Source organism: Camponotus floridanus, unplaced genomic scaffold, assembly GCF_003227725.1.
Source record: "Camponotus floridanus strain SB8 unplaced genomic scaffold, Cflo_v7.5 scaffold124, whole genome shotgun sequence".
NCBI classification, from domain to species: Eukaryota; Metazoa; Arthropoda; class Insecta; order Hymenoptera; family Formicidae; genus Camponotus; species Camponotus floridanus.
The window spans coordinates 31,469-53,896 of NW_020229242.1; the positions used below are offsets into that span (position 1 = coordinate 31,469).

General features: G+C 33.0%; 2 protein-coding genes across 7 annotated transcripts in view; one reads left to right on the plus strand and one right to left on the minus strand.

The window, feature by feature from the left end:
- Positions 1-22,428, plus strand: part of LOC105249105 (DNA ligase 3) — a 33,954-nt gene that overhangs the window by 2,950 nt on the left and 8,576 nt on the right. For 4 of the 5 annotated variants that reach the window (XM_025415614.1, XM_011254329.3, XM_011254330.3 and 1 more), the window contains exons 2-8: positions 9,260-9,606; positions 10,654-10,920; positions 19,363-19,601; positions 20,425-20,504; positions 20,922-20,999; positions 21,074-21,248; positions 21,835-21,990. In XM_025415614.1, the coding sequence (XP_025271399.1) occupies positions 9,270-9,606; positions 10,654-10,920; positions 19,363-19,601; positions 20,425-20,504; positions 20,922-20,999; positions 21,074-21,248; positions 21,835-21,990 (1,332 nt within the window). In that variant the 5' untranslated portion in view covers positions 9,260-9,269. The remainder of the gene's footprint in view (positions 1-9,259; positions 9,607-10,653; positions 10,921-19,362; positions 19,602-20,424; positions 20,505-20,921; positions 21,000-21,073; positions 21,249-21,834; positions 21,991-22,428) is intronic. The other variant, XM_020026870.2, reaches the window with a different exon arrangement.
- Positions 916-16,191, minus strand: LOC105249104. 2 transcript variants are annotated; one of them, XM_011254328.3, is made up of 4 exons: positions 15,615-16,191; positions 3,873-4,066; positions 3,490-3,760; positions 916-2,129 (listed from the first exon to the last, which is right to left on the minus strand). In XM_011254328.3, the coding sequence occupies exons 2-4, from the start codon at positions 4,044-4,046 to the stop codon at positions 2,068-2,070; spliced, it is 507 nt and encodes a 168-aa protein (XP_011252630.1). In that variant the 5' UTR covers positions 4,047-4,066; positions 15,615-16,191; the 3' UTR covers positions 916-2,067. The 2 variants fall into 2 exon arrangements, with proteins under 2 accessions (XP_011252630.1, XP_011252629.2); XM_011254327.3 differs by lacking the exon at positions 15,615-16,191 and adding an exon at positions 5,546-5,693.

The window sequence follows — 22,428 nt, forward strand, 5'->3', positions numbered from 1 at the left end:
CAAAGTGTGAGAGTTTTCACTCAAATATTCGGTAATCAGTGACATTTTCATTAATTCAGTTTACGAGAGCACACTTCGATACGCTACTTTTCTCCGCGTAACGCATTAACTCGTGCAAGATAAAATTTCTTTTTACATTAGAAGTGCAGCCGCTGCGATGCGAGCGAGGAGGAAAATTTTATTTTTTTACTAATCGAATAATTTTTTAGTCTTCTTTTTTACTTTCCTCTTTCTTTAGTTTCCTCATAAATATTTTCGTATATATACGACAAAATAAATATTATTATCGGGCCAAAAATAATAATTGCTAAATTGACCCATTATTTGACATCATTTTTTTAAAAACATTTCATATAATTTTATAAAATAAAAGGGAAAGAAATTTTATATTCGATTGCTCATTTCGCCATCGACGAGATATTATTAAGTAGACTTCGATAATTTGAAATCTGTCAGTCATAAATATATATGTTCTATAAATATATATTTTTCTCGAAATAACGTGACTATTGAAAGTTAATAAATTATCAGCTCACGTTTGGATACTTATTTTCTTTCGTGAGATTTTTCTATATCCTTTTTTGTTGATCTTAGATTGACAAAAAAATTAGAAATTAGCAATTAGTCGAAATTTTTGAAGAATATATATTATTTTTCTTCTTAAAATCCGAAAATTAATTTGAAAATTAATATATAACAAAGAAAGTTTAGGAGTTCTCATAAATTAATCATAAGCTTATTCAAGACACATCTAATAAGGACATAAACCATTTATTTTCGACATAAATTGTATTTATTTTCAGAAGCCTTAAATTTTCTCAAATATTTTCACATATACAACAACATATAATATTATCTGACCAAAAATGACAATTATTATTAATTGATCAATTATTTAATTTATGTATCATCGAGTATAATTTTAAAAGAGAAAAAAGAGTAACTTTAAATGTGTTTGAAATGTTTCCTTTCTCACTTTTAATATCCAAACATTACAATCTCTCATTTCTAATATAACTATAATATTATTTTATCATTTTATCTTTTTTAGTTTTATATAAATCTTTGCAATATTTCTACAACATGCAATATTTGCCACAATATAATTGAAACGTTTTGCATATGGATATTCATAATCGATTTCGCACATTTTAAGATTAATTGTAAATCAAATACTATACTTGAACTAATTTTTCATTAATTTCTCTTTTTGAATCAAGTATCGCTTCCGTTTCGCTTTTATTTAACAATATCTCGTCGATGATTTCGCTCGATATTCCAAGACAGGTTCGATAGGCAGCTCGCGTAACTCTGGCTCGAATTAATCGGATGGTACACATATTTTCGTGTGGCAGCCGAGGACTGGGTCTTGATATTTCCAATATATTTTTTTGCCTCAAATTCAGTCGCGTTATTTGGCCTTTCGGTACTTCGCTATAAACAGACTTAATGATGATCGACGTTCATTAATGAAAGTGCCCGTCGAGCGTTTATTTCGCGATTCGCGAAATTTAACATCACGCTGCGCAAAAAGATTCATCGTGGCGCGTATATGACATGTAATACTGGTAATTACTGTTTTGAAGAGATAGCAAGGAAGAGCGATGACGATCCTCGTACCTTTTTTCGATGCAATATTTTTTTCTCCTCTGTTTTGTTAATTTCTTTTATCAATTTTCTGTCGAAAAATTCACGCGAATCGTTGAATATTTTATTTGTTTATCCTGGAGGAATTTATAATACAGGTACAATGTATCCAGGACGGTAAGATTTATCCGAGACATTGAGATTTTTTTATGAAAAATATTTTAGTCATTATTTTCTTGAATTTGAATCGACATTTTAACGTCGAGTGTTTCGATGTTAAAATGTCGCTAATGTCGATTGAGACCGCTCGTCCTTGCTATCTTCCTCACTTTTAATTTTCAATTGACCGTGGCAAGCTGTGTTTTATTGATCTTTTACTTAATGTTTCTTTAAAGAAGCACAATGAGGTTCCCTTGGCTCCTCGCCGCGCTCGCCGTTTCGAACATCTCGCGACTGCCTCTTTACACCATTTATGGGGACTTATTTCGATTGCCTCTTACGTCCCATGTTGCAGATCTTGAAGTGGCACAGGGACATGTGATCTGAAACACGAATCGCGTGCGTTATTCGCTGTCGCAGTTCAGCTTCGCGATTGTCTTTCTTTAATAATGATCGAGAGTGAGTAATTCTTACAGACGCTTTGTACGTTTAAATAAAAAAATATGATCATGATAATTAAAGTTATTAATAATAATTAAATAAACGAATTTTATTATAAACATTATTATATAAAAATAAATCTAGTGTTCTGTTGGGGATGTTTATATGATGAAAAAAATATGTTTTTAAGACATCATATATGGGGATAAATTGTGTATTCTCTTTATTATTTTGATGTTATTTATAAAGTTATAATTATATTATATATTTAATTTCAGAGTTTTTACATAATATTTCTTTTGAACAATGATTAATGCAAATTTATAAGATAATAACAAGGAGAATAAAGAAATAAAGTGCAAAATTGTAAAAAAAAAACGAAAGAAAGCGACAAATTAATGTGGAAGGCGCACGTTACAAAACTTTTAGAACAGATTTGAAAAGTCTGATTATCGCGATATTTCGGAGATGAGTTCCCATCTCCGACTAGGTTTCCTTTCCGAGAAGGTTTCCGATCCTTCGAACTCGAGTCGTTCGATGAATCAATCGGAGACACGTACGTCACGAGTCAATTGCTCTAATCAATTGTCATCGATAACGATCATCTTCGATCCCGAACGCGTTACAGATTCGTACAAGCGTGTCTGAGAAAAATTACTTTCGAGATTAGTAAATATAACCGAGAAATTCTTGAAAAAAACAGACTCTTCGTCTCTTTCCACATGAGAAAGGAGAGGATTCTGCGTGAATTTCCCGCGTGAAAATAGTGCGTGGCATAATTTTCTCGATCCCCCGAGATCTTAACTAAACCCGGTAAGAGACGAGAACGACTGGCTTTTTATTTTAATGACCGGATTCCATGCGGCGTCGAAAATCCGTGGAATATCATCCCGAGATCGTCTCCAATGTTTCAAATATATAGCTCGAATATATAACACGATACATGAATATTTAAAGTTTTCGTGCCAGAGGAATTTTTAGCCGTTCATTAATTAATTTTAATGCGCACTAGACTACTAGATTGCCGTAATCCTTTCTCTATTTTCTTTAATTAATTAAAGTTTCACTGCACATTTTGCTCCACGTTTATTTTTAAGAAACTTGCAAATTTGTACATATTATGCTAAAAGGATTATTAAAAATAAAATAAAATAAAATAAAATAAAATAAAATAAAATAAAATAAAATAAAATAAATAAATAAAATAAGACTCGAAGATCTCTTGTCTCGCAGAATCTGACTAAATCGTGATATCTCTTTTCGGAGAGAATCGACGAGGAGAAATATGAAAAATATACTCACAACTAACTCCATTCATGCCGTGTCGTTTGCCCGGGTGTTGCTCGTGGTGGACCATGGCAGCGGGTATCGGCAGCGCTTCCGGTTCCGGCTCCTCGGAATAATCCGATGGCTGCGACCGGCCTGCAGCGCGTTCCCGCGCATTCGCCTCCAGCATCGCCTGGATCTCGATCTGTTCGTCGGTGATTTCGCGTTCATCAGCGATCTCGCGTTCGATTTGCTCGTCCACGCGATGCTTGTGCTCCGCCAGCTGCTTCAGGCGGTTCAGCAAATTCTAACGGAACGCAATTCGAGAAATAAATATAATTGCTGTTTTTAATTTCTTTTTTTCCTTTTTTAGACAGCAATCATATAAATCGGCATCGTGTAAATCAAACTGCACTTACAGAACTCTGCGCGTCATACGCCAAATTATCGCCGTAGAATCCCGGTGGTAGCGGTTCGGGCTGCGGAAATGCAAGAACCTTCTCGCTGCCACTTATGACACAGGATAGGACGAAAGCCACCAGCAGGCAGAAGCTTGTCCTAGCAGCGCCTCGTCGACTAGCTCTTTCCGTCATTCCCTCGTATCTCGTGCTCTCTACGAAACGACAGGAATTCTTTGCATTAATATGCGCGATATAATATTAAAGAATTGAAATAAAATAGGAGACTTTAAAAATGTCACTGATTAAAACGAGATTTCAGTGAAAACACTCGCACTTTGCTCCTCCGTTTTTTACTGACTGGTACATATAATAAAATTTCATTGAAAAATCAATCTCTATCGCTAACTGATTCTTCTCAGTGAAATTTTATTATTTATAGTGTTATATTTATAATTAAAATCACACTGCAATCAATAATATTCCATTTAAGAGAGAGACTAGAGTTTTCCAGTTTTATTAAACTTGATTATGGCAAAGGTGTGCATTCGACGGAACTTGCAGTTGTTGAGAATCATTTAAAAATATTTTTGTCACTATTAAAAATTTTTGTCACTATTAAAAAAGTTCAATTTCAGAAACAAGAGATATTTCATTTTCCTCTCGTAATTTCCGTTAAATCGGACAGTTAATTTTGAATATTTTATATTCTTAATAATAACAAAGGTTTTTTTATATTTTTGATAACGAAAGAACCGCGAGAGACTAAAAAATGAAAAAATCGAGAAACGCAAGGAAATGTCTCGTTGAAATTGAGACGACAAGAGATTGAGACTCTTCCCATGAACAAGTATAATAGCGATAGATGAAAAAGACGGACTCCCTTAGGTTGTATAAGAAGAATATATCAAGTATAATTGATTCTTTTTTTTCCCTTTACTTTATGAATTGAGAACCGCGAGTCACAAAAGGCGAGAACGAGCATGATCCGGTGATTTGTGCGATACCGGTCTCCACGCGAGGGTCATCACGGATTATCCTTTCGCCGATAGAATGTTATCGGTATCGCAAAACGTGCGGTGTGTGATAAAGAATAAAATCGAGCAACGAGAAAAGAGGGATCCGAAATTGCGCGATATCGCGTCACGATAATAATAGTAATAATAATAACAATAATAATAACAATAGCGATAACAAACGCGCGATAAAGCGTCACATACGTATAACATAATAATAACATAATAATAACAATATTAATGATATTAATATTAATAATAATAATATTAATAATAATAATAATAATAATAATAATATTAATAATAATAATAATAATAATAATAATAATAGCAGAAAGCGTTTCGTGCGACGATGATTTCTCCGCCTTGATGGCCGTTAACGATTATTTATAGATTCTAAATCGACCTCATTAATTCCAATGTAAGCCCGTTCGTCGCAAACAAAACGATTAGAAAACAATTCGTTCAAGCCACGCCGTTCAAAGACTACTAGGCATTCGGGAGAAATAATCGGTAATTTTTTTTCATTTTTTTTTAGTTCGATTACGACGAGAGAAAAAGAGAGGAAAATGTTGGAAAGTGTTCTTTTTTTTCCCCGAGAATTATGCAAGAATCGAATTTCTCCGGATATTGTGACAGTTCCCGAGTGATTCCTCCAAGAGCGCGAATGTAACTTACGCTGGTCGAAAGGTCCCTTGCGAGAAAATCGCGTTCTATTACGTCGACGGGAGGACACGCGGTGACGGAATGAGCCGCGAAGGGCTGTTGCACCCTCTATTATACCCGCGCGGGGATATCCCCCTTCACTCATCTCCCCGTATCCGCCACCACCCTCGAGAAATATACCCACCTGTAGTGCGATACGAGGAGCAAGGTTGCGTTTGATCCTCTACCCTTTTCTCCACCTTTTCTTCACTTTTTCTCAATGAAACGATGCCTATCTCGTATACGCCATTTATAAGTCGCTTTTCGCGTTCTAGTCGTTAAAGTTACCGACCAAATTAAAGATTCCGACGCGGAATCCGGAAAAGAATTGACGGAATGCACGAGAAAATCTCACACTTTGAGACAAGAAAAGTTTTCGGTATTTATATTTTTTCGTATTTATATTTATATTTATATTTTATATTTTATATTATCGAATCGGATAATAATATTTTTGAATAATCTTTCCTCCTTTAAATTGAATCATACTTTTTTTATGTATGATATCAAAGAGATATACATTGACTCCCAATTTATCGGACGAAAATAGTTATGCAAGTCATTCCTCCTTTCCCAATCCGCCTCCCCAGGTCTCTTTTTTTCTCCTTCGATATTTTGTTTATCCATTAACGGCGCATGTATCGAATTTTTGTCACAATTCAATTGCGACGTGCCAATTACACTCGATGACAAGGAAAATGACGTGTTATGAAATTATAAGGTCGCTGATAATCTCTCGCAACGCGTAATGAAAACAAATCAGCATATTGATAAAAGCACCTACGTACACTCGTACGCATGTTTTGTGCTTCGAACATTCAACGTGCATATGCATTCTTCGCCGGAAAATTGAGAAATTACTGGGACATTAATCGCGGGATCGCGACTCGTGTCGATCGCGCGTAAAAAAGGCAAACGTACGCGACTAGATCGAATGTATATAATGTAACGCAAGAGATGAGCGAATATTTAAAATTAGATTAGAGCAATGTTCTCTCGGTTCTCGAGCCAATGACGAAACGACGATAAGACTTCTTATCGTGACTCTGAGAGAACGGGATGCGGGAGACAGGGAAGAAGAGTTATCGAGATTCGGTAGAGATTTTTTCTCGTTCCTTCTTCTTCCCTCCGATGAAATTATTACTTTCGCAATTTCGTAAGTCGCAATTTCAATATGTACAAGAGTAAATTGGAATACGACTCAAAAGAACATGAATACACTCGCGCAAAATTAAATCTAAAATAATGAAGCAAATTGTTTTGCGTGACGTTTTGTTCTCGAGAAAATTGAAAGGATAAGTAAAGAAACCTATTTCTATCTAAATTCTTATGTTTACTAAATTATTAATAAATGATATTAATAATTATTAATAATTATTAATATCATCTTTATTTCTTTAATGTGATGATAAAAGTAAACAAAATTAGTTTTAAAAGCTTCAAAATAGATCTTTTTAAATAAATAATTCGACTAATAATATTATTGGTATGTATGTTTTAATTATTTATTTATATAATATAATTTAATTTTTAAATTTATAATTCCTTTTACTGAAAATATTAAAGCAAAATTAAACACATTAAAATAAGGAAACAATTATAATAAATCTGGCGAAATCAATATGATGGATGTAAAATTAAAAATGATCCATTTTTCGTTATTAATCAAATTGATAAATTAATTAAATTGATCGTCAATTAATAAAATTGATTTGTTCGACAAATTTTAGTCACTTTATCGATTACTTTGGATAAAAATGTTATTGCGTTCAGGGACTTAAAGAACACACACATATATTTTACAATTTTTAGGCAGAAATCAATCTCTATCGTTTATTGGAAAACTGATAACATATTTTTGACTTTATAAGGCATTTTATAACATATAGATTCACTTGACAATGAACTCAAACACAATGAAAAAAGTTTATATGTAGCATGTTAACTACGTTAATTTGACGAGTTATAAAGGCTGCGTTCCAAAATTCAATGTTAAGACTGAAAATTTATATAGTTTACATTACATATTTTATAGATTTTCAGTATTGTCAATAAATTTCAGAACGCAGCCAAAATATCTTGTGTATTTTCTATATTCTCGATCGAGATTGAGATTCTTTTCGATATTTATGGACGAAAAGACATAATGAGATCTTCCCACTCGATTCCAATTTTCGTCAGTAAGAGAGGGATAGGAAGAGAGAGAAAAAAGAGAGTGAGAGAGAGAGAGAGAGAGAGAGAGAGAGAGAGAGAGAGAGAGAGAGAGAGAGAGAGAGAGAGAGAGAGAGAAAGGAATTCTATTTAAAGCGTTTCTGAGGATTGACATTCCGAGAATTATTGTATACTTAAGTATAATGAGAGCTTAATAAGAGATTATATAGACGTATTACTGTACACGATCTTGAGATATTGCAGTAAACTGCGTCATGCAGCTATTCGCCCAGACTAATGTTGACATTTTGAAATCAAAATGTCATTCATTAAAACAAGAGATCCTAATTTAGAATCACATATTTTTTCATAGTTTTTACTTTTTAAATATCTTTAATCTTTTTAAACATTTTTAGTCTTATATTTTACTTATTAACTCTACTTATTAATTCTGATAAGCGACTAAAGAAACTAAAGTCCTGACTGACTAGATATATATTGACAGACCGAATAAACATATGTCTTATCAGAAATTGAAATATACAATTGACGTTACATTAAAAATCCTTCTAAAATGTCTATAGTAAAGATTCATTCTATAAAGAACTTTTTGATCTTTAATAATTTTTTTTTTAAGTTTGAATTGCTAGCTTTCATTCTTATGGAAAATGAATCATATAGTTCAACAAAATATCTTTTTTTCTAACACAAAGAAAAAATGATTATTTGTGTAGTTTTTTTATGCTTCTAGTTTCTAAATTATTTTATTATATTATAAATTTGAAAAAAATAAAAAATAAGATATGCATGATTAAATAAGATTTATTATGAAAAAAATTAAGAATCATATCAAAAAACTATAATAAATAATTTTGTTCATGTGTATATTTTTTTATTGAACTATCAAAGATATTAATTTGTCAACACACATAATGTAATTTTTCTCTCTCCCCTACTTCCTCTTATATACGTTATGCTATTTTTTTAAATTAAAAAAAAAAACAAAATCTTGGGGGATCTTGAGAGATCGCTGCTCATCGGCGATAAATTACGTCATTGCATTTGGAGGACATTAAATACGTCTACGATCTTAATTAACGTGTATCCATGTGTGTTTCGGGAATCCTACGCACCATACGTTTGTCTGTTTGAAGTAAATTACCTAATATTCGTGACGCGCATGTACGTTATTTGTTAGCGGATAATGTAGCAATTTACGCAACTACATGTCGGTTTCCTCCGTTGCCTTAGAAGGAGCTACACAGATTGTACGCTAATCCAAAGCTCGATTACCTATGTTAAGACGTAGCGCGATTACACCCGCAGATCTTTGATTTCCCAGTTACGTGCGTTCGTACGCTAACAGAACGGGAGAGAGGGAAGAATTAAGAGGAGAGATACATCAGAATCCGCTTAGAATGCTCGCGATACGTTCGATGATACGATCTACACATGTAATTCAAGGCACCTTTTAATTAGCGCTTGCTTCCCTTGACTCCGAAAAATACAATAATAAAAATTATACTATTTCGACAGGTGAGTCATCATGTCAAGCGACGTCGAGGAGGAAGAGTCGCAGCAGGGGGAAGAGAAACCGTTCGCCGTCGAACGCGCGAAGACCGGCCGCGCGAAATGCAAGAGATGCAAGTGCGTGATCGAGAAGGGCGAGATACGGATTGGCAAGTACGTGACGAGCTTCTTCGCGGATGGAAAACTGATGCCGGCCTGGCACCATGTCACCTGTCTGTTCGACGCGTTCGCCAAACAGCGCGCGACGACCAAGAGGATCGATGATCCTGCGGAGGATGTGAAGGGTTGGGAATTATTGTCCGACGACGACAAGACGGTCATCCTGAATAAGCTGGAGGAATTCGAGAAATCTTGTGAGTATCGTGACATCTTGTGAGCGCTTGACTCCTTCTTGAAAGAAGGTCTTGCTGTCTCCCTTTTCCCCTTTTTCGCGACTTATTCGTGTTTATTCAGCGGATCGTTTTTTGTTACTAGCAATAAAATGATATATACGTTTTTAAAGTCGAATAGAAAAGAGACTAAATTGATTCCACTCGATATTTTAGGGAAAAAAATTAATTTTAAATTTTATATTAAACAAGAGATTTCGATTATCAAGAACATTTGTTCTTTCCAGAATACTTTGTACACCCGTATATTGATGTCCTAGAGTTTATCAAGTTTTATTAGCTTACCGATAGGTCCGCTACTGCGTCTAGCCATTCATCGGAGCCATTAACATTTATACTTAATCCAGCAATACTTTTCTTCACATTATCTCAAAGTGTGTAGTCGATCTACGTGTTACATGGAAAAATCATTCAAAGGCTTTCCTCTTCGTGAGAGAAACTTCCGTTGCTTCTAATAGATTTTCTCGCTTGCGAAAGCTTTACAACGAAAAGTTCCAAAAGAACTTGACGCTTATAAGATTGAGAGATTGAGAATTCTGTGCGGGGGTGGAAAAGTTCATCTATATTGGGAAAGAATTACAACGTGTCATATCGCGTGTACTATTTTCTTCTTCATAATTTTCTCGTTTTCCATAATTAAAAATCAGTTCACGTAGACGGTCAATAATGTACGAGTAATTGGATGAGGGAAACAAGAGAGATGAATTTATTGAAAGATTGTTATATTTTTATCAGTTTCATGACGATTAATATAATTTTAATAATAAATAATCCGTTAAACTTTTCAATTTTAAATGACTTAAAACTTTTTCTGAAAAAATTATCACAAGAGAATAAATAAAAAAAGTATAAAAAATATAGAAGAATAAAATATAAAAGGGAAAATAAAAGTATAAAAATATAAAAGGAGCAGTTAAAATATAAAATAAATAAGTAGGACAATTATGTAATTTTTAATTAAAAATTTATATGTATATTAAAAATTACAGTTTTTATACTTATTTGCTCTAGGTCCTACAAAGATTTCGAAAAAGACCACATCGCCACGAAAAACGGCTCCTTCCTCAAGTACTACTTCGGAAAAAACGATGGAAAAGAAAAAGAAAGGAACTGTAACGGATGACAAGGAGAAAGATAAGAAAGAAGGGGAAAAGATCTCATCAAAAGATGACTCCTTTCGCGAATTTCGACGCGTATGCAACAATATCGCCAATGCCGACGCCTACACTGACAAGACTGCGATTATTAAGAGGATGTTCACGAAAGGAGCACAGGGAGGTAAGTATCTCTCTCACTTGTTACATTAATATAACATGATTAACAATGCATACGATAGTTCGTGAAAATGCCCGAATAAGCGATTGTTGAATCGTGCGAAATTTAAGCATGGCTTCATGTAGAAGGAATTGTACGTGAAATGTAATTTGCATGTATTATTTAATTACATATTTTACGCGAAAAAATTATCTGCGTTCTTGTGAAGATAAATAGAGAATCTATTGGAATAAAGTTTCTTTGAACAAGTTTTAATTTAAAAGGAAAAAATACACGGCAATAATTCTGAAAATTCTATAAAATCCTTAGAAAATTTTTTAAACTATTTTCATTATTTAAACTTATTATGATATAATAATAATTATCAATAATTCATAATTTATTATGCAATAATGTAATTTTTATGGTACACCCGTTGAATAAATATTAACATTTATTTGATATGAAAAGGATAACACGGTCGATTAATAGCATCATGAAAGATAAATGAACAATCGAGAGTGACGCATGAGTCGCGTTGAGGTAGAATTTAACCAAGTTTGTTTTTACACGGTTATTCGGTACATTCGGTAATGAGGCTGTGCGATAGCTTCCGAGATCAACGACGTTTCGCTGACCTCGATAAGACGACGGAAAACTTCGGCCACAACACAAATTGGCAAATCATCTCGTTGATTGTTTCTTTCGAGAAGGATCTCGTTTTTTATAACGTTCGGACTACAAAATCGTGTGAGATAGAATTATATGCCCTAATGAAAAAGAATGAGAACGAACGAAAGCAGCATTCGCGTCTGAACGAAGAGTGCTTCATTAATCGAGAATTCATGCGATATTTTCGCGAAACATGAAGGCGATTATTAACGATTCCCCTGACACATTTCCATGATAGAAGAAAAGGACTTGCCCGCGGAAAAGATTTCTGGTACAATCTTTACCGCGATAATGGATCGTATTGTAGATGGTTAAATAAATATAGCGGATACTCTCTCATTTTTTTCTGAAATAATTTTACGTACGAAAGAGAGCTACTGCTCCCCGCGCAAAATATTTGTATTATTCATTTGTGTAATAATAAATGAAATGATCCAGCTTTAGTGAATGAGGCTGTTTTCTTGAATATTATATTTTTTTCAGGAGGAGGGAGAGAGAGATGACAAACAGAATATTGTCAGAAACAACTATTTACCTCATCTCTCCCTCTTATGTGTTTGGCATAAAATGATTTTTATTTTGCGTGAAAAAGTGTTAAGTGTCAGGAGGTAATCTCGAAAAGTGAATATACTTTGAGATATTGTATACTTTATTCTCGTACAAAATTATTCTGACATAAGATACGAAATATCATAAAATATTTACTTTCCGATGACCTTACCACAATACTTTCATAAATGCAATAACGAGAGGAATCGATTCTCGATCAATCTTTTTAAAACGAATTTAATTTAGTGATTAAAATAATGTAAATAAAATAGGGACTTCGAAAAGATATTTACGTCGAGCCATCAACTTTACGTTTTCAAAAATTGACAGTTTAACTTTATTTCATTATGATTGATTGATTCGTTTAATAAGACGAATTTTACACACAGAATTTTTTTTTTCAAATTTCCACAAATTATAAAAATTCTTTTCATATTCACGATACACGATGATATTTCGAAGGTATTGGTCGAGTTGTTCGCCATATTTTCGGCACATTATAAGATATCAAAATTCGAAGAAATGTAAGTTTACAGTTTAGTTTATAATCCGATAACAATATCGGATTATTTATTTTTAGGCGAACGTTGATCTTGTGGTCGAAATCGGCCACGTGACATAAAACACGATATCTTTCCAATTATTATTCCGAATCGCCGCTCGCAAAAGTTTAGTCAGACAATTAATTCAGAAATACTTATCATGAAATATTACAAATAAATATTACAAATAAATATTAATAATAAATATTAATAATAAATATTCTATAAAAATATTAATAATACAAAGAATAATATGATTTTAGAGTGTGTTATAGACTTTTCCTTATCATAGATTCTCTTTCCTGAAACAGATAAAAATGAGAAGAGGCGATAATTTATAGAATCACCTGTTTTGTATTGAGTTAAAATTTGTTAATGATTTATTTAAAATAATGTTAAGCAGTGCATCAGGATTGCCTGATAGTCACATTGTTTTAAAATTTGTCTTGATAGGCGGCATCCGTAAGATATCAAATGCAATATTACATATTGCACTTTGTTGCCTTTATTGATGATATATTCAAATTTTAAATTACATGTTATTGATATCGAAATGCAAATGATAAACTCTCTCTCTCTTTGATAAACTGTAATATATACAATGGATAAAAAAGAAGGAATATTTCCCTCATTTCTCTTTAGAGATTTTATACGTAAAAAGAAGTATACGTAAGAAGAGTATTAAGAAAAAAAATTCTATTTCAAAATAACAATAGTATTGGAAACATTTTATCAAGCATTTTTCAACGATAAAGTTTTTCTTTCCTAGACAAAATTATTTCAACTGATTCATCTATATCTGATCGTAATAAACGGCTCTCCTCAAAGACAAGGATTGAGCATTAAAGTTTATAAGAAAGATTGTTCGCGATCTCGATACCTGCAAATTTTTCTTAATTTATTGAAAAAGAAAAGGAAAAGGAGGGATGCGTTATTATTGACTCTATCTCTGTTTTTTCTCTCGCGAGACAGAGGAATAAACCAGAATGAATCATACACGAGATCCTTCTCGCGTGCATCGCGTGCTACGAAGACGAAGAGAAGGCGCGAAACGAGGGCGAAACGAGCGCGAGAGATGCAGAAGCAATCTCATCAATGGGGATATCGACACGACGATGCTTTTCTTTCTTCCTCGTGTAAACATTACGGGAATCCATCTTCACGTCCCTCCTCAACAAGAAGCCCTCTTCCCCTCCCTTCTTTCGTATTATTTTATTTTTCATTCCATTGCGATCTTCTTCTCGCGCATTACATCTTCCTCGCGAGAACTCGTTTTTCAAGTAGAAATTCTCTCTCTCTCTCTCTCTCTCTCTCCCTCTCTCTTGTTCTTTACATTCATACGCACGCTTTTCTCGGAGGCAAAGGGGCGAGACCCGGCGGTTAGTAAATATGATACCGGAATCGGATACAAGGAAACCATTAATCACACCCAAGCACGCGTGAATGGGACTCGGCCACTGCGGGAGACGCTAAGTGGAAGATTTTTACGGGGTTATCTGGACGGACAAACAGAGAGAAAGAAAGAGAGAGAGGGAGGAAGAGGGAGTAGAATCGCGAAATCTTGTCAAGTTTGACAAAGTTGCAGTGTTAGTTTCACACAAATGTTTTATTCGATCGTTCGTAGAATTTTCACTTCCACGCTTCTCTTTCCGAGATCGCGAGAAGATCGGTCGCGGTCACGGAAATTTATAAACAACGAAGAACGAACGATAAATAAAGCTTTGATTGCGGATAAAGAGAATTTCTCTTTTATTCAAAACGATTAAAATAACAGATATACAGAAAGACAAGTAAAAAAAGAATTTTAAATTAAATTAAATTTTTAAAATAATTTTATACCACGTACATATAATTTATTAATTTCCTTACACGCTCAAGGAACTTGAAAGAATTTAAATTTCAATTTGATTCGAATTTAAATTTCATCGAATAAAAAGTTTTTTTATATTATTTAATAAAAAGATTAATTTATTGCAAGGGGCAAAACAAAATTTACAAAATCTACCAAATTTTAAATGAAACGATAATTAAATATATTTTTATTTATTACATAGTATGAACGAGTCTTTATTTAATGAAATTAAAAGAAAAAGTTCATATCGATATCTTCAATAGCTTCAATAAAATTTTCCTTAGAAAATGTCATGTATAATGGAGTTAATAAAACACCCTTATATACCCTTATTTTAATTGGATAGCCGGCAAGTCGCGATTTCTTATCAAATGAAATAATGAAGATTAATGCGAATAACAGGGATGATGATGCATAATAAAAATAATGAATGATTAAAAGAAATAAAGCGCGAGTAATGAATGATATGAATATGAATGTATTCAAAATGACAGACTTAATAAGATATTCCCCAATTCTCTCTTTCTTCTCTCTCGCTCTGTAGCGACAGCACCGACAAAAGACATTATAGTCGCAGAATTGCAAGATTACGGGAGAATTATTTGTGTAAAAATTTATGAATTATATATCCATGAAGAATTCATATAATACAATCAATACATCGTTCGGAGAAGTTACAATTATGTAACGTTAAGAAGTATTTGAAAAATGCTGAAAAACAGCATCGTATGATGATGTAATGCACCGAAGATGCCCGAAAATGCACTGAAGATACTCTTTATCGGTGCCATTTCGAAGTTGATGATGGTTCGATCCTCGGAAGTGCTCTCCTACATTAATTTGATGTCTAATATAATTATAGTTTATTGCAATAATTTCTGTAATTTTATTAGTATTGTGTGGAAAGAATTTTAGTTTAATTTTCTCAACCAATTTGATTAAGCCAAAAATGATTATTAAATACTTATTGTTTGCGAAATTTCTTTGAATTGTGTAATTTTCTAGATTAATAAATGACTCCTTCTTTGATTTCAAGCCAAGTATCTTATGAAAAACTTTGGTTTTGCGTCAACTTGAGTGACTTTGGCTCAAGAGCTACTCACCGTTGTTGTCACAAGGGGTTGAGGAGATTCTTCTCGAAGCGTCGCTAGCAAAGTTCCTATTTTTTTTTTTCTTTTTCTCCCTCGAACTTGGATTTTCCGCCCAATGGTCCGCGTCGCGCACGACCGAAGGAATAGAAGCGCAAAGGAGAAAGATCAGTCGCCTTTTATATAAGTCTGTCCTTATGTGTATATGTATTCGATTGGCGGACAATCGCGATTATACTTTAAGTAATCGCCGGAGCGATTACTTTTCAAGTCTTCAAGTTTACGTTTATGGGACGGATATTTTCGCGTATCTCTTCTTTTTTCTCCGTCTCTCTCTCTCTCTCTCTCTCTCTCTCTCTCTCTCTTTCTTTCTCACTTTTTCTCCTCCTCTCTCCTTCTGCTCGATTTTTCGTACACACTTCGCGACGATCGCTCGGTTTTGCAAACTATCGATTCTCGGCCTAGCACGACTAGGCCCCCTTCGTGTTCTTATAAACTCTCGGATGTCCCCACCTCTCTAATCGTGCGAGAGGAACCTTTTCTTGCGGACGTTCGTTGCGACGAGCCCCTTCTCGCGTTAGCCAGCTTGGCTCCAGACTATCTTGCCCCCCTCTCTTTCTCTCTCTCTCTCTTTGATTTCTTTCTCGTCACCGCCTCTCTTCTTCTTCCTCCTCTTCTTCCCGGGATCTTTCGTGCAAAGTTCTCTCCGCGGACACTTTATCACGATTCCGCCCTGGCGTCTTTGTCGTTGTCCGTCAGCAAAGCTGAATGATCGCGTTTTTCGCGCTCCGGCGCAATTACGATACCCGTCCGCGATAGATATTACGATGTTACGATATCGCGATGCGATATTACGACATTTTCACGATTGGGAGGAGAATTATTGCGCGATTTATGTGAGCGATGCGAAGATATTTCGATATTCATTCCATATCACTTGGAAATATTTTATCATATCGGAATAATTTTTCATATCGCGAAGCATTAAAGAGAATAAAAATAATATATATTTTTATTTAAAAAAATTTATCGATATTTGTAAAAATATATTTTACACACACAATCTTATATTGTATGCAAATTTATCTTTTTCACTAAAAAATAATAGTATCAGGAAATTAAAAATATGGTTAAAAATAAGTTTTGTATATACTATAAAATTTAAGTTTTCCCTTATTGAAGAATAATTGGATATATTAAAAATGTTGTATTTAATATAAAATGCAACATGATTGTGTACGTATGAGATGTACACAGATTTTTTATTAATTTCAAACATAATCATCATTAAAAATACACAAAGTGTACATACAAAAAGTATTCAAGGCACAAATAGAATGCATTTTATTATAAGTAATTATTTATTTATTAAATAATTTTTAATATCAAAAAATCTTTAATAATAAAACAAATAATATATTTATTTTCAAGATTTTGTATTTTATTAGCGATTTTTTGTCAATATTTTAATCAAGATTGTCATCATTTTAGAGTCTCTGAATTTTGCTCCAGAATCTATAAATTTGAGAAAGGATCTGTGGTTGAAGGAAGGACTCGCAGATTCGCAAAAATCATTATTTTCGCATTTCTTCGAAAAGTTATACTGCAGACAATACAAAAAAGATATAGTTTTTTTCGCTTTGAAGACGATCGGCAAGTATGGCAGGCAGGGGTATCTCGACGATGAAGTTCGCGGGATTAACTTTACGACGACGAAGACGGTCGAGGCGACGAAGAGAAGAGGCGCGGAGCGATTTATTTTCCGCTCGACATATTCGTGAAGGCGAACGCGACCTGACGCAATCACGCCTGCAAAAGAATCATTTACTAGAACGCAGGAGGGAAGGAGAGAGAGAAAAGAGATAGGTTTCCATATCATGTGGAACGATACGCGATAATTCGCGCGTTTCGGAGCCGATGATTGCGATAAAGCGATATATAATGATAGTGTCGTGGACCAATTAATCAACGCGGCGCCTACGCGATCGTAATCGTCGCTACTTTCGCTTTGTGGCGACTCGATTCTCGCGATTTTTCGATATTTCGTGCAGAAAGAAGACAAGAGAGCTGGATGAAACGCGACGACGAAGAAGAGATCACGACATCGCCGCCACGTCTCGGAATTCCGATTTCCGGCGGCTCTCTATTTTTAGGGGCCATTATTTACGAATTGTGTGCTCAATCATCTGTTTGTTTCGCTTATAGCAAGCTCGAGAAAGAGAGAGAGAGAGAGAGAGAGAGAGAGAGAGAGAGAGAGAGAGAGAGAGAGAGAGAGAGAGAGAGAGAATCTTGGATATCTGCGCAAAATTTTACGCGCGTATTCAAAGGCCCCCGTGAAACTATCAAATCAACATCGATAGTTCGCGATAATGGATACTGAATCATGCGTGGCTTAGAAGCCGCATAACTTTGTGATCTAATCTCGCGCTCTGCTCTATTTTCGCCGATGATGAATTCCATTGGACCGGCGCGGTTCCGAACGCGCAGTTCTTCATGTACTTCGACTAAACTTGATTCCTATCCTTATCGAGAGACGGATAGATACTTCTTTAGTACGCGATGAAATTTTTCAAATTTATGTTTTAACGGAAAAATAAAATTTTATAATTATATGTTTTCCATCAAAAATGTTTCGATGATAATTTCTCGCGCGGAATCAATCTGTGTAGAAAGCATCATTCGAAGAAGAAGATAAAAATAGTAAAGAAATAAGATTTTATTTAGTAAATTAATAAAGAATTATTGTATAAATATAAGTTCTGAAAAAAGAATTAATTTTTTTTAATTATAATATTTTCTATTATTGTAAAAATAAAAGAGGAGTAGAAAGAAAAAAGGAGCCAATACATTTTCGAATACGAACATTATCATATTATTACTATATTATATTTATTTTTTACATATTTACTTCATTATATTTATATTATATTTTATTATGTTATATATTATATACAAGTATAATTCTGAATATTAATAGTATTATTAATAGTAATAATGATTTTATTTTTTTACATAGAATGCAAGGAATAAAAAAAAATTATAAAAATTATAAAAACAATTATAGAGAGCGAACGTTCGATAAAACAATTTCGCAAAATTATCATACGCAAGAAAAAACAGTTATTAGGCAAGTATTGCGATAAGGAACGGATGTTGGGAAAGAAACTAACCGAATTCATAAATTTTATCACTTTTTCGATTACACAATTTTAATCTTTTTTTTCGCTAGCACAGAGATTGGAGAGCAACGATTCTTTTTTTTTCTTCATTTTTTCATTAATGGTTTTATTTTATATCTAATGTGTCTTTTCGAAATGCGGAATCTATGTGTGAGACTGAATGGAGATAAAAATGAGCATACGCGTGAGAAATTTCTGTGTATATGTTGAATCACTGGAACACTGATCTCAAATTAAGCGATAAATAAGTTTTTGACACGTGTCCCAGTTCGTTCGTTTTCTATCTGTAGATAAACTAAAAAAGATCAAGTGAAAAATAAGTTCAACTTAATTAAAATCAAGAAAAATTTGGAAATTAGATGTTTTAAGAAACTACTTAAAGTACTTAAATAAATTTGTTTTAAGTTTACAAAAAATTTATTTAACTATATGTTATATTTATATCGGAAAAAAACTATTTTTTTTAATTTATAGATAAAATTACCGAAAATAATTGAATGTTAAAGGATACTGAATAAAATAGATTTGGAAGGAGAAAAGATGTAGCTCTAAAAAAATGTTTCTTCTGTTTGATTTCTATATAGACGGTTTTAAGGGTGACATCGTGCTCTGGTGCAAATTGTTGCTGCCCGGCGCTGTAAAGAGAATCTACAATCTGCAGAGTAAGCAGCTGATAAAGTTGTTCGCACGATTATTGCTGCAGGACGAGGACGCGATGTTGGAACATCTGGAGCAAGGTGACGTGGCTGAGACAATCAGCATGTTCTTCGAGAACAGCGTCTCTGTGTCGCCTTGTACCGCGAGCGTATTGACGATCCAAGATGTAAGTCTAATTTTACAAATTAAGATGAATATGACACATTGTGGAACAGATTAGATTGATTGAAAAATCGATTTCATAGTATAAAATCAAGAATCATTAAATAATTAAGCTAGAAATTATTAAAATTGTAATAAAAAGTAATTATACAATCAATTAAAATTGAAAAAATTTAGAAGAGGGAAAAACTAAAAAAGATCAAGTGAAAATTAAGTTCAACTTAATTAAAATCAAGAAAAATTTGGAAATTAGATCGAGAAATTAAGTTAAAATTAATTAGAATTAGATTAACATTAATTAAAACTAATCTAATAATTATAATAATCTATAATAAGAAAAATTTAGTGGGGAAACAAATTGAATTGATTGAGAGTTAAATTAAAACTAATTGTGAACATATTTTATTAGAATCAAGAAAAAATTACGAAAATTCATACGAAAAAGTGTCAAATTAGTAATTAAATTAAAAATAATTAGAAATAGTTAATTTAATTGTTATGAAAACTTAATACAAATGAAACAAATTTGTAGGGATAGTGATGAAAATCAAATTGAGAATTAAATTAAAATTAATTGAATTAATTAATTGAATTAATTAATTGAATTAATTAAATTTTTAATTAGAAATAAAGAAATTTTATGATAATTAAATTAAAATTAGTTCGAGATAATTAATCTACAAATTCTATAAAATTAACTGGATAACTAATTTAGAATTAAATTATTCAATTTAATCGCGATTAATTGAATAAAAATACAGAAATACGTAAACAGTTTGTCGAGGTCTCATGTTTTTATTAATGCGAGTGTCGTTATATTCGGATAGGTTGATCTTTTTTTGGAAAGTTTGTCACATTTAACCAAGGAGGAGGAACAGATCCAGCATTTTCGATCCATCCTCGATAGGTAAGTTTGCCGATGCTTTTTGTTAACCTTTCGAGCTGAAAAAGAAATTTCAAGAAATATATATGTAAATGCAATGTACGATTATAATGTTTGCGGTTTGCACAGCTACGATACTCCGATTATTTTTATATCCAAAATAACGATAATTATTTCGCAATTGCAAACAGAGGAGAAGCATTAATCGCGCGCGCGTTCACAATTTATCTTATTTATCCTCACTTAATTTATAAATCTTTGTTATATATTAGCTCTCTTGAGCTCTATTTTTTTCCTCCAAAATTTTATTGACTTCTCGCCGATATTGTATCTCTTTCACTCGCGAGAATGATATACAATATTGATCGTTTATTTTTTCTCCCTTTTCTTCGTTTTCACTCGAATCTGTTTTCTTACGAATCGTTCCGATAAAAATTTTAGATGTACCTCCAACGACCTCAAAATGATCGTACGTCTGATCAAGCACGATCTGAGGATCAACGCCGGTCCGAAGCACATGTGAGTGTGTATAAGTGCGCTTTCGTATCCTATAATCGATTTGACGATGTTAATAATACATATACGTTGTTCAGTCTCGAGGGAGTCCACGTGGACGCGTATAGGGCTTTCCAGATGTCCCGAGATTTGGAAGCGGTGATACGTCGTTTTCTGCCCGACTCGGAGGAAAAACCTTCGGACACGTTGGGCTCGCCATCCAGTCGGAATAAAGTAGTCATTTCACTGATGACGCCGGTTTTACCGATGCTGGTATATATAATAAAATCGAGTTTTATCTCTTCGGTTATCTAACAAGGATTCCCTTATATTAATAAATTATTTGTGACTATAATACATAACTAAAAGTAATCATGTATAGACGCTAAATAATTGCTGTAGCGTGCTTATAAGAGTTGCCCATCAATAATTAAAATATTTAATTAATATATTATATTATAGTAATTATATTAATTTAAAATGTTTATTATATTATTATATTAATATATTTAAGAACTAACGTAAAAAGGAAAATAATGATAATATATATAATATAATTAACACGATTGTAGATTGCTACATTTTCCAGTTCAAAAATTAAATAATTATTATTAATTTAATTAAAATTGTTATACTATAATTGACTAATTTCAATCGTGAGTAAGATAATTGATTGATTAATGAATTAATAAAGGTATCCGTAGAAATAGCAATGTAATAATTGTTACATTTTTCATTTAAAAGTTAAATAATTGTTATTAATTTAATTAATTTGTTGCATTATAATTGACTAATTTCAGCCTAATTTGAATAAAATAATTGATTGATTAATGAATGATTGATTAATTAATTAATAAAGGCAGAGGCATGCACATCCGTGGAAATGGCGATGCGAAAGTGCCCGAACGGAATGTTATCCGAGGTCAAATACGACGGCGAGCGCGTACAGGTGCACAAAAGCGGAAACGACTTTCGATACTTCAGTAGATCCCTCAAACCGGTCTTGCCGCACAAGGTAGAGACGATAATTTGCAAAAAAGACATAATCGATATATTTTGTATAATGTATCGTTTTTAAAATCGATTTTATCGTATAAAAACAATTTCATGCTTCGAGACGCAGTCGCGTGTTAACGCGAGAACATTGATTATCGATTGATTATCTCACGTAAGATTTAATATTCAACGCACAAAGCTTAAAATGTATTTTTCACCTTTCCTTTTCATCTTTGAACTTCTTGTATACTTGTTCGAGAGACAAGATTACAAAAGTCCTCGTTCCGAGAAACGTGAGAAGATTTTTTGAAAGAATGAGATATATAATGCAAAAAATCATATATTTACACAAAGATAGTTAAAAATTTCTCACGAAAAATCACTCGATAGAATTAAAATTCAAACTACGTCAAAAGATCGCGCCATCCGAAATTGAATAATCCTCTTGGAATGATAA

Excerpts from the sequence above, each read along its gene's own strand:
- LOC105249104 (XM_011254327.3), bottom strand. The coding sequence starts at position 5,678 with ATGAGTGAAGGGGGATATCCCCGCGCGGGTATAATAGAGGGTGCAACA. Across the intron at positions 3,761-3,872 it reads CGTATGACGCGCAGAGTTCT|AATTTGCTGAACCGCCTGAA; the intron begins GTAAGTGCAGTT and ends GCGTTCCGTTAG. Across the intron at positions 2,130-3,489 it reads CGGCATGAATGGAGTTAGTT|ATCACATGTCCCTGTGCCAC; the intron begins GTGAGTATATTT and ends TTCGTGTTTCAG.